This window comes from Sus scrofa, chromosome 2 (genome assembly GCF_054392235.1).
Source record: "Sus scrofa isolate SSC_HxYL_T2T_F1_AM1 chromosome 2, Sscrofa_HxYL_maternal_Yorkshire_Landrace_v2.0, whole genome shotgun sequence".
Taxonomy (NCBI): Eukaryota; Metazoa; Chordata; class Mammalia; order Artiodactyla; family Suidae; genus Sus; species Sus scrofa.
The window spans coordinates 88,776,106-88,788,629 of NC_139384.1; the positions used below are offsets into that span (position 1 = coordinate 88,776,106).

A 12,524-nucleotide genomic window follows, 5' to 3' on the forward strand; every position below is an offset into this window, starting at 1 on the left:
TCATTCAGCATTTTGAGTCTCCTAACATATATTGTCAACTTCTATTCCAGAAAAGAACCAATTTATGATTGCACCAGAAAGTATGGGAGAGCACAATTCATTGTGCAAAGGAATAGAAGTTTCACTACAATTTTAGCTTGAGAAGCTTTAAAAAATACCTACCAATACCAAAAATAATATAACAAACACCTGGTGACATATATACACATATAAACACACATACATATATATATAGACACATATATGTAATTTATATATATATATATATATATGTATATATATATATATCATCCAGCATTGATATTTGGTAATATTTTGTCCTATTTGTTTCTTCTTTTCTTTAATGTTATTATAAATGAAATGAGACCTATAGATAAAATCAAAGCCCACTTTATTAACTATCCCCAGTCACATTTCCATCCCAATCCCCACCCTTAACCAAAAATTTAGTACATAGCCTTCAAGGATAAGTGGATTTTTTAACAGTACAAATTGAGCTAGCTCTTTCTAACAGCATGAATCCTATCCTTTCAATAGTGTTAACACTGTATGACATGTATCAGGTGCACCATAAATGTTTATTGCCTCAAGTAAACATTACACAGTTCAGAAAATGTTCTGGAGTAAGGAACTGCTTCCAAGGAGCAGGTCTTGAGCTCGTGGTTGGAGGTGCCTAGGAGCCCCCACCTCCTTGCTATCAAGTACGCTGATAGTAGACTTCGTAATATAGTGTGTTGCTAAGGCCTGTGGGGTCCTGAGCAACTACTTTCTGTCATTTTAGGTTGACTTCCCCAGAAATCTGGCCAAGTCTGTAACTGTGGAATGAGAACAAGAGCGTGAGGAGACCATCGCCACCTTTGTTCTGGTTGAAGACCTGTCCCAGTGACACCGAGTGGGAAGAAAAGCTGGCATTCTGCGTGTTCTGAGTAGATCCCAGTAGAGCTTGACAGCTTTGACGTGCCTTGTACCTAAGTGCTTTGCTTATAGCAGATAGTGTTTCTCTGTGTCCTGAAGTCATCAGAGGAGAGGGAATCATTGTTTACACATGGGGAATCAGAGCGGACTTTTCCACTACCGTGCAATAGAGATACAGCTCTCTTCAGAGTAACTGTGAACCTTTTTTTAACCAACACTAGTTAGTTTTAAAAGACAAAATATTTATAATGACAATTGTATAGCTTTTAAGTTATTTTTCTAGTATTGTGGCTTCTGCAGCCAAGGTAACACCCAAGCCATGCCCCTAGGCCACCTAGTGTGCCTGGTCTCCTGGCAGGAGGCATTCAACTCAGATTTGAGCACCAGGCATTGCCCCTCTGGACTCCTTTCTCCTTTCCCACCCTCTCTTGGCTGCTCCTGAGTCCTGTCTCCTGACTTCAGAGAAGGCGCTCCTGCCACCTTCCTAAGCCTCCTGTAAGTCCTGTCAGATCTCAGCTTCCTTCAACAGTGTCTTCTCATCTAAATCCCTCTGACTCTCCAACTTCTCTTTCATCTGACTGTGGTTCTCTTAAAGCCCAGGCAGCATTTTGGTCCCTGCTCCTGCCCATAGTGAAACAGCCTGAAAAATCCCATGCAAGAGAGTAGTTTTAAGTGGGCTACCTTGCCCTCTATTTAAAAGCATGCACAATCAAAGTACTATGCAATTTTAAGACAATAAAGACTGTACAATTTTTTTTTGTTGTGTGTGTGTTTTTGTCAGTCTCATTCTTTTTCTATATGGGGCTTTCGAGGGCTCCCCAAAACAGGAACTCAGTAGTGTCTGGTGGGGGCAGCCCTGATTGTTGGTAGCCACTGGCATTGTCCCCAAACCCATGACCTGCAAGCTTCCAGGATGAAAATGAGGACTGTTTTAAAGAATGGAAGGAGTTCCTGTCGTGGCGCAGCGGAAGCGAATCCGACTAGGAACCATGAGGTTGCAGGTTTGGTCTCTGGCCTTGCTCAGTGGGTTAAGGGTCTGGCGTTGCCATGAGCCGTGGTGTAGGTCACAGATGCGCCTTGGATCCCATGTGGCTGTGGCTGTGGCATAGGCCAGCAGCTGTAGCTCTGATTAGCCCCCTTGCCGGGGATACGGCTTTAAAAAGGACACACACACACACACACACATACACACAAAAGAATGGAACAAAAATTCAAGAGATTTGGGACTCTGGAATGAGGATCCACTAAATAGCTGTTGGAGGGGGTTGGGCCACGTGGTGATGCTTAAGATGGTCGCCCAGAGTCTGAAAGTTGCATACGGGAGTGAAACTCAAATTTATACTTATTTCCCCCAACGAATCACCAATTTTATTAATGCAATCAGACAGGAAGATGGAAAGCCAGAGAGAGAGAGTTCTTGTGGGGATGGAATTTGGCTCCCTGTGAAAGTGCTATCCTAGACAGCCTGAGTGATGTCTTCATGGCAAGCAGTTGGTGTGTGCAGCCCTAGAATCCTATCAGAGTTTTGTTCTGGATTACCTCTGGGCTCTTCAGCAACTTCCATCCTCTTCTATGCTCTCCCACATATCACAGGGGTTGGAAACCTGGGAACTATATTTCTAGGTTAAATTCTACCAGTGAGAGACAGACACTCCTGGGAGATTTGAAAGGCAGTTTAGAAAATGCATTACTCTAAGAAATCATATTACTTATTTCTGTTCTGGCATAGGCAGACAGGAGGTCCTGCTGTGGACCTTAGCACCAAAACACCTGTTACAGTTGTGCTCCCTAAAACTCACCTACCACTCAGTGCTCCAGACTGCGGTGGCCACCAGTTTCCTGTGGCTCCTCCAAAATCCCAATTCTGGAGAGTTGGCAGGAACCCAGAGGCTGTGGTGGCATATCCTGACCTTTCTCCTGTCCTTCTCACAAATCAACATGAGTGGTAAGTCCTGCTGGAAATAGCTGTTCTGGTTTCTCTCTTCCTGACCAAATAATGGCCAGGACAACTTCTGAGGCTGGGAGACTACAAACTAGCCAGAACATTTTTACCTGAACAAGAACCAGAAGGAGTTCCCGTTGTGGCTCAGGGGTTAATGAACCCCACTAGTATCCGTGAGGATGCAGGTTTGATCCCTGGCCTCGCTCAGTGGGTTAAGGATCCAGTGGTGCCATGAGCTGTGGTATAGGTCGAAGATGCAGCTCAGATCCGTAGTTCCTGTGGCTGTGGTATAGGCCAGCAGCTGCAGCTCCATTTTGACTCCTAGCCTGAGAACCTCCATATGCCGTGGGTGTGGCCCTAAAAAAAAAAAAACAAAAAAAAACCCAGAAATGTATTTCAGGGAGTTCCTGTCGTGGCTCAGTGGTCAATGAATCCAACTAGGAACCATGAGGTTGCGGGTTTGATCCCTGGCCTCGCTCAGTGGGTTGAGGATCCAGCGTTGCCATGAGCTGTGGTGTAGGTTGCAGATGCAGCTCGGATCTGGCCTTGCTGTGACTCTGGTGTGAGCTGGCAGCTACAGCTCCAATTTGACCCCTAGCCTGGGAACCTCCATATGCTGCAGGTGCAACCCTAGAGAAGACAAGAAGACAAAAAAAAATGTATTTCATTCTTAATACCTAAGAGGTGATGACCATCCCCTTGTGCTAATTGTTCCTTTGCTTTTCTTTACAGTTCTGTGTACCTACCCCAAACAACATAGTATTAGTGTTGAAAACAGAGGGCAAGCACACACCAGCTGTCCAAGGAGAGGGTGGCGCTGCACCCCTGGGCATGGTCTGCAGGAGGAAGTAAGTGGAACACTCTCTGGTCTGGGTCTGACTCCTGCTTCTCTGGGAGGTGACAAGGCCCTTCCTAGGGACCTCGCAAGCAAGATTGTGAGTCTTGGGGAACAGAGTCAGGTGCCTGGCAAGACCAAGGTACAGACCAGGCACTGGACATGCCGAGAAAGCCCGGTCGTTAGGAGTGGGCCACTCTGTCCTTTCTATTTCTGAGCCCACTGTGGCCTTCCGTTCTCAGGGAGACCTGAAAACACGCATGTTCTCATCAAAGCCTGAGTGGGGAGACCTTCCTCAGCATGAGGTCAAGACAAGTCAAGGACTGTTGAGAATCTGGGCCAAGTTCTCCTGGGTGTTCTGTCCCTAGGATAAGATGGCCTTTGGACGTGGAGGGGGCGGGTCTTAGTATGATAGTCTGTGTGCTAGGTCGCACTGCTGCAGGGTGGTCCAGCTGCCCTCCACATCTGCAGAGCTGTCACCATGGGGTCACCCCTCACCACCCTCCAGGGGATTCCCTCCTCATCTCTCATGTCTCCGGCTCCGTCTCTTGTGTCTTCCTTCTTCTGAGTTTCCTTTTTTGTTTGGTGGAGCACATCCTTCTCGAGTAAAGATGCTGGGAGGTAAACGCTTTGAGATTTTGCATGTCTAGAAATGACTTTATTACTTTCACTCAACTGAGGGTTTAGCTAATTATAGAATTCTAGGTCAGATAAAAATGTTTCTTTCAGAATCATAAAGGTAATGCTCCCTTATCTGGTTTCCAGTTTTGGAGTTGAGGGGTCCAAAGTCACTCCACTGTGCCTTTGTTGGTGACCTTTTTATTTCCTTCTATTTGTTCCCTAGGTTCTGAAACATCACAGGTGCCTTGAATCTCTTTTCATTTAGTGTTGTTCAGTCTGGTAACTCATGGCCTTCAAGTCTAGGAAATTTTCCCAAATTACTTTTTTATGGATTTCTTTTTCTGTTTCTTTAGCCTCTCTGTTATTCAGAGGTGAAGCTGCGGGATGGCCTTTACTTTCTTTTCTACTGTTCAGCTTATCTTTTGCTCTACCAGTTGGGAGATTTCTTCAATTTTCTCTCCCAACCTGTCTACTACCAAGATTTTCATTTCTGCCCAAATGATTTAATTTCCAAGAGCCCTTTATTTCTGTGAATATATGTACACTTAAATATACATGTAGTAGTTTAAATTAAAGTCTATAATTTATTCATATATCTGTAGTTTATATCTTATTCCCTTTTCCTGTTCAAGGGCATCCCATACATGTCTCCTTGGGCTCCTTTTTGGTTGTGACAGTTTCAGATTTTCCTTGTTTTTGCTTACTTTGACAGTTTTGAAGATGGTTGGTGGGTATTTTGTAAAATATCCTACATTTGGATTTCTCTGGTGTTTTTTTCATGGTTAGACAAGTGTTTTGTTTTGGGGAGGAAGTCCCCAGAAGTAAAGTGCCATTCTCACCACATTATATCAAGGGCACATACTATCAAGACGTCATCACTGTTAACTGTGGTCACCTGACTGAGGTAGTATTTGTCAGGTTCTCTCCCCACCGCCCCTGGTCCGTTTCTCTACTGAATTCTTGGGAAGGGAGCCACCATGCCTATCCCACACTTAAAGAGTAGGCAGTTATGCTTCACCTCCATGAGAGGGGAGTATCCACATAAATTATTTGGAATCTAGTACAGATTTGTCTGTTCTTTCAAATTTTCTGTAAATACTTTATTACTATGAACTCATGGATATTTATTTTATACTTTGAGTCATAACCCAGTGCTATGTTACTTACTTTGTTCAGATTCTTCCAACAATAGCCTTTGGGAACTCTTTCAGTTGGCTCTTGTGTCACACCCCCTTGTGTGTGTGTACTCTGTAAGTACTTCCTTTCTTGCACTACAATTTGCTCTAGGCTCATCTGTGTGTGTGTGTGTGTGTGTGTGTGTGTGTGTCTGTCTGTCTGTCTGTCTTTCTAGGGCCACACCCGTGGCATATGGAGGTTCCCAGGCTAGGGGTTGAATTGGAGCTATAGCCACTGGCCTACACCACAGCCACAGCAATGGGGATCCAAGCTGCATCTATGACCTACACCACAGCTCAGGGCAACACCAGATCCTTAACCCACTGAACAAGGCCAGGGATCGAACCTGCATCCTCATGGATCCTAGTCGGGTTTGTTAACTGCTGAACCATGACAGGAACTCCTAGGCTCATCTTGTGTATTCCCTGCCCCTGCCCTAGAATCAGCCATTGCTCCAAGCACCCCTGGTTTCCTTTCTTTGAGAATAGCATTAGAAAACAAGACCTGGGCTCTGAGTGTGTCTTTGCTCCGGGGATGTCGTTGCTTCTAGGCCATCTCAGCTGAGAGAGCAAGACATGATTTGTGTGCTGAATTTTTTTTAATGGTTCTTGTTTCAAGGGTGCAATATATTTTCATTCTCTCTGAAGCCTGCAATGATTTTTTTCTTTTGGAATTCCCTTTTCTGCAGAGTCTCTGTTTCTTTCAAGATGCAATTTTCTGCTTGTCTTAGTTTTCTTTGCTGTGTGACCTTGGGCTGTCTGGTCAGATTCAAGATGGGTGAAAAGTGCTGCACACACAGTGGGGATGTGAGATTCACTGCTGGGCAATCTCGAAGGGAGCTTGTGGGGAGATGAAATCAGGCCTTTCATTTAGGCTCCAGGGATGGTCAGACTTCCAGAGAAGGGCTTTCCATGTCCTTCTTTTGAGCATGGGTCCTGTGACTGGTGCGCTGGGAGATTCCTGAAAGTCGAGGGCTGAGGGTCGCTGCATTTTGCCATGCCCTCAGCTGTGTCCCCAGCTCAGATACCCTATTTCTTATCACCAGAGAATAAAACCCAGACTTCTGTCATTCCCAGTTGTTTCTGCCCTTTTTCCTGCCACACCCTCATGTGAGCCTAACTGTCCAGCCCAGGGGTGGGAGCCCTGCAAGGGGAAACCATCAGAGTCCTCCTCTCACAGTTTTCAAACTTGATTTGGGACCGATGACCACCCTCCCTTCTACAACCTTGGGTGGTGGAAGAGTAGAAGGTGACAATGGGAGAAGGAAGTGGACACAGAGGATTGGGATGGGATGGAGAACCTGCCTCTGGCTTCCTAGGCTTCAGCCTGGCTCTTAAGCCTGCAGGACTTGGACCAGCCCCACCCCTGCTCTCCCCAAGATGCAGCAAGGCAGGGCTCCCCCTCCCCATTGTCCCCACAGGTTTAAGTGAAGTGTGGCTTTCTATAATACATCACTGGGACTATCCTGGGCTCGCTAGCATACCTCTGGTCCTGGTAAGGGCTGGGAAGAAGAGAGAGGGAGGGTTAGGAGAGTAGAGGGAGAGCAGACAAAGAAGGGAGGGGATGAAGGAGACCAGCATGAGACACTCACACACAACCCTGTGGGGTCTGCAACCCGAGTTTCTGGTACTTCTCTCCTTGAGTCCTTGCAGCAACGCCATCACACTGGGGTCACCACTGACACCCACTCCCCATGGAACTGAGGCTCAGAGGAGCACAGTTAAGTGGAGGGTGTGGCTGGAAGAGGCCCACATGGGGTGGGGGAGATGTGTGTGCAGTGTCTGCCATTTGCAGCACCAGGGAGCCAAGTCAAGGGCAGGGAGGGGCAGCCAGAAACAAGAGCCTTGGCAGAAAGGTAAGCAGGCCAAAGGCAGAAGTTCCCACCCTGAAAAACAAGCCAGGTTTTCTTCTCTGACTATTCCTCCTCCCTCACCCCTACATTCTAGCTGACAATTCTGCCTCTTAAGCAGTTGCTTTCCTTTACATCAAGTTTTCTTATAATTTACAGATATTAAAAGTCACTTCTTTTTCGTCTTTTTAGGGCCTCAACCGCTGCATACGGAGGTTCCTAGGCTAGGGGTCAAATCAGAGCTGTAGCTGCTAGCCTACACCACAGCCACAGCAACATCAGATCCTTAACCCACTGAGCAAGGCCAGGGATCAAACCCGCGTCCTCATGGATACTAGTCAGATTTGCTAACCACTGAGCCACGATGGGTACTCCAAGTCACCCTTTCTTACTTAGGTGCACAGTTTTGAGTTTTGACACATATATCGATATATGACATGAACCATAATTAAAATAGAGTATATGAACCATCACCAAAACTTGTGGTCCCTGGTAGTCATTCTCTCCCCTGACTAGACTTTTGGCAACCACTGATATGACTCTCCTTTGTACAGAATGTCATATAAATGAAATCATACCTAGTCATGTTTGGCTTCTTTCACGCACCATGTTTTTTTTTTTTTTTTGTCTTTTGTCTTTTTGTCTGTTGTTGCTGTTGTTGCTGTTGTTGCTATTTCTTGGGCCGCTCCCGCAGCATATGGAGGTTCCCAGGCTAGGGGTTGAATCGGAGCTGTAGCCGCCGGCCTACGCCAGAGCCACAGCAACGCGGGATCCGAGCCGCATCTGCGACCTACACCACAGCTCACGGCAACGCCGGACCGTTAACCCACTGAGCAAGGGCAGGGACCGAACCCGCAACCTCATGGTTCCCAGTCAGATTCGTTAACCACTGCGCCATGACGGGAACTCCACCATGTTTTTATTACTTATCCATATTGTACACTTGGCCACCAAGCCAGTCTTTTCTGTTGTCAGGTAATACACCACCGTGTGAATGTCCCACAGTTTGTCTTTCTATTCACTGAATTATGGACACAGATTGTTTCTAGTTTTTAACTGTTTCAAATAAGGCAACTATGAACATTCATGTAAGCTCTTTGTGTAAACATGCTTTTATTTCTCTTGGCTACATATCCAGGAATGGGATTGCTGGGTGGGTATGACAGGTATACACTTAATGTTACCAGAAAATACTAAACTGTTTTCCAAAGTGGATATACCATTTTGCTTTCCTACCAGCAGTGCATGGGAATTCTGTTTGCTCCACATCATCGCCAGCACTTGTCGTCTTTTTTAATGCAGCCACCCTGGTGGGGCGTGTAGTGATAGTGGGCTGTAATTTAATTTGCATTTCCCTAAACTCTTGAAACAGTTTTTGTGGGGGTTTTTGCTTTTTTTTTTCTGTCATTTTAGGGTCACACCAATGGCATATGGAGGTTCCCAGTCTAGGGGTTGAATCAGAACTGCAGCTGCTGGCCTACACCACAGCCACAGCAACACCTGATCTGAGCCAAATCTGCAACCCACACCACAGCTAGCATCAATGCCAGATCCAAGCTGCGTCTGTGACCAATACCACAGCTCATGACAACACTGGATCCTTAACCCGCTGAGTGAGGCCAGGGATTGAACCACAATCTCATGGTTCCTAGTGGGGTTCATTTCCGCTGCGCCACGTGGGAACTCCTCACTTCCTTTAATACTCTTCAACAGCCACCCTTTACCTCCATAGGCAGGTCCTAACCCTGCAAAACCCCAAGGGCTAACAGGTAATGTATGAGTGACATTGCAGGCAGGTGTGTGTAATGGGGAGTTGTGGAGACTGTGGGAAACTAGGGGTCTCACCTAAAGCTGGCCGCTATGGGGATGTGAGCCTAAATTGCTTGAGTTTTCGCTATTCAAGAGAAACCAACAATTGAGATTTTTCAAGGTGAAAACCTGCAATTTTTAAATGTTGGCTACTAAAAAACAAAACCCCAAAAAACAAAAAGCCACCCAACTCTCAGGGATAAACAAGGCATATCAGTGAGCTGAAGTCAGCTGTGCCTGTCGACCCACCTCCAAACCTTCATAAATCTTCAGTCCCCCTTCTCCATCTCTAAGACTAGGTGTTGTGTGGGTCCCTGAACATATGGCATAGGTCCTCACTTTGAACCTTTGGGTCTGAGTGCCTTCTGCCTAAAGCACTGGTCCAGCACATTGCTGCTGGCTTTCCAGCCTCAGCTGGGGCTTCTTCCTGTCCAGAAGTCCTTCCTCAAATGCTTCTCCCCACCTGGCAGCCTAGATCAGCTGTCAGTCGTGCTCATGTATTCCCCCTTTTGCACCTTGCAGTTCCCCTCACATTTGTGGCAGGATCTTCTCACTTGTTGGCCTCAAGCAGAATTCTGTGTTCTCTTCCAAGCACAGACCAGCTCCCCACCCCCACCCCTTGTCATCTGAGCTCTGTGTCCACAAATGCTCACTGCATTTCATAAACTAGAACGAACAGAATCCTTTCAGAAAACTCAGTATGAAATATGTATAGGTGTTACCTGTGTACAGTAACTTTTGGTACTCACTCTGCATAGGGTGAGCACTGCCAAGTCAGGGGTGGAGTGTGTCTGAGAACGGATGGCCTTTCCTAACCCGAGAAGCACTCATGAGTGCTCCTTGGTAAAACCACAGCTCTGGGAGCCAGACCTCATTAGTTTCCCATAATTTTTGATGGTGGAAATTTTTGCTTCCCTGTTTTCTGTTGTGCACATGGGGCAGGTGGCAGGTAAGGCTGAGCAGAGGTAAAGCTGGGTGTGAGCAGGAGCCAATCAGGTGGACCCTCCTCAACGGAGGTCACAGTCAGGAGCTACAATTTCAAGGAGGGATGTGCTATACTCAGTATCCAAAGTGGGAGTGGCCTGAGGGGGACACCATAGCTGGATCCCTTCCTCCATCCTACCCCTCTTCTGAGGCCCTGGTACCCCCAGCCTGGCCCTGGGTCACAGGCTTGCCACTCTCTCCAAATTCTGCCACCCCACCCCTTAACCTCTTCCACTGCAGAATCCTGCTCCTTCCTCCCGGTTTGGCCTCTGTCCTGGTCACCTGTAGTCCTGGTCACCTGTGAGGGCTGTCCCTCCTTCACAGTCCAACACTCTCCCCACCCCAAAGTCCAATTCCCCTCACCCCATCCACGGACCTCTGAGCTTTTTTCCAATGTGCACAGCCTTCTTGTCTCATTTCTGGCTTTGTTTATCCAAACACAGATCCAACAACACTCAATACTCTGGTCTCTCCCATCATTTCACAGGACTCCAGACCTGCTGGAACCCGACCCAGAGGCAAGAGGGCTGCAGGAGATGCTTCAAGAGGTCAGTGTCAAAAGCCCCCAGGCCCTAGGGGGCCGTCAGCTCTGCACTCTCTTCCCATTTACAACTCTGCCATTCTCTGAGACAGAGGCTTGACCTTTGCTTCAGGCGCCCCAGCCAGTTTTCTCTTCGCCTGTGTCACAGATCTGCCCGCGACACTTGTTTACACACGGCCGTCTCCTCGCATCCTCCTCCCCGACTTCTGGAAGCATTCCTCCAAACCCCTTCACAGTGAGCAGCGGAATCCAAGGACCCTATCTCGCCTCCCGACTCCCTGGCCGCCTCTGCCTCAGCCACCTGGCCCTGGATGCAAAATCCCAGCTTCTCCTCGCCCTCGCCCCGGGCTCTCCCCGAAGAGGGCTCTCCCCGAAAAGGGCCAGCTCCGTCTTCCTCCAGGCCAACTCGTCCCTGCCAGTCTGCACCTGCAGCCCGGTGGCCAGGCCCTCCGTCCTACCGGCCTGCCCTCTCCACCGCCTCCCGCCTCCTTGTTCGGCCGCCGCGCTGCTGGCCCCCGTGCGCAACAACGAACTCAGCTGGCGCGCAGGGCCGTGCCTGAGTCCACCAAGCGCGGACCCAACCTGCAGTACGGCCGCGGAGCCCGGGTCCCCGCAGAAACCGGCACTGAGTGGCCTGGCTCCGCCCGCCGCCCCGCCTGCGCCTCCTGACGGTAGCCCCCCCTCCTCAGCGCGATTGGCCGCGCTTGCCAGGCTTACCGCGAGCTGATTGGTCTTCACGCGGGTCTGTCAGGCTGGGCGCCGCGGCGGCGGCAGCGGCGGCGGCGGAGGAGGCTGGAGCCAGACCGGAAGGGTCCGAGCGCCCCGGCGCCCCTCACACCCACTGCGGCGGCGGCTAGTGGCGGCGGCGGCGGCGGCGGCGGCGGCGTGGCGGAGCGGAGCGGGGCGGGGCGGCTGGCCGAGCCCAGGGCAGCGGAGCCGCGAGCCGCGAGCCACGACCCGCCAGCGCGCAGCGCCGCCAGTCCGCCCGCCTGCCCTCTCCCCCAGGCGCGGCGGCAGGGAGGCGAGGTGAGCCCGGCGGGCGGGCTAGGCCCGGCGGGGACTGCTTGGGCCAAGCCCTGCCTGGGGGGGGCGGCAGGAGGGCCGCGCAGCCAGGGTCCGTGGAGGAGTGGAGGGCGGGGTGGGGAGTTGGGTGTCGCGGGGCCGGCTGACCAGTTCTGAGGAGCCAACCGGGTTCTGCTGGATTCTGGCGACCCTAGTCGCAGCCCCCTGTCTTCCTGGCTGTTGCAGCCGGGAGCTGAGGGCCCGCTCCCAGGTCTGGCCTCGGCCGACCTGCCTTAGGGTCTGTAGGCGCCACCCCTCCCGATTGTTTGGCACGCAGCTGCACACCCGCTTTGGGATGCTCAGAACCCGGGGTCTGGTTCCTGCGACCTTGGCAAAGGCATTGACCCTCGCTATTCCTTGTTTTTTCTCTCGGAAAGTGGGGGAAATGTCTATCCTTTTGGACAGGATTGTTGTCAGACCATATGAATATTTGTAAAAGCGCCTGGGGAAGAGCTCATTGCACATTTGGGGAAAATTGGGCGGGATACTGCCCCTTGCTGGTGCGAGTGTGGCAAGACCCCCCCCCCCCCCGCCCCTTCTGCCCAGAGGCCCCCATCCTCTAGCTCCTCCAGTGCCTCGTCATTGCACACTCATGCCCAGCAACGCCTGAGCGGGCCCTGCCCACCCCCCCCCCAGCTCTCCCCACTCCCCTAACCCAGAGCACTGCTCTCTTAGCCTACCTGTCTTACTTGCTGTAAACAGGCAGCCCTGTTTATCTCAGGACCTTTGCACTGGCTCTTTCCAGCAATTGGCGTTGTCTCTGGGCTCTTGGCACGGCTGGCTCCTTCTG

At 49.9% G+C, this 12,524-nt stretch overlaps 2 protein-coding genes across 8 annotated transcripts in view; both read left to right on the forward strand.

Moving 5' to 3' along the window:
- The window catches only part of GFPT2 (glutamine-fructose-6-phosphate transaminase 2), a 43,044-nt gene extending 41,374 nt beyond the window's left edge, over positions 1-1,670 (forward strand). Inside the window, exon 19 of the mRNA XM_003123638.7 lies at positions 782-1,670. Within this exon, the coding sequence (XP_003123686.3) occupies positions 782-826 (45 nt within the window). The 3' untranslated portion in view covers positions 827-1,670. The remainder of the gene's footprint in view (positions 1-781) is intronic.
- Positions 1,671-11,453: 9,783 nt separating this feature from the next.
- Positions 11,454-12,524, forward strand: part of MAPK9 (mitogen-activated protein kinase 9) — a 60,637-nt gene continuing 59,566 nt past the window's right edge. For 5 of the 7 annotated variants that reach the window (XM_005661444.4, XM_085013608.1, XM_005661441.4 and 2 more), the window contains exon 1: positions 11,454-11,698. The gene's annotated coding sequence lies outside the window, so the exon portion shown is untranslated. The remainder of the gene's footprint in view (positions 11,699-12,524) is intronic. The other 2 variants (XM_005661440.4, XM_085013610.1) reach the window with 1 other exon arrangement.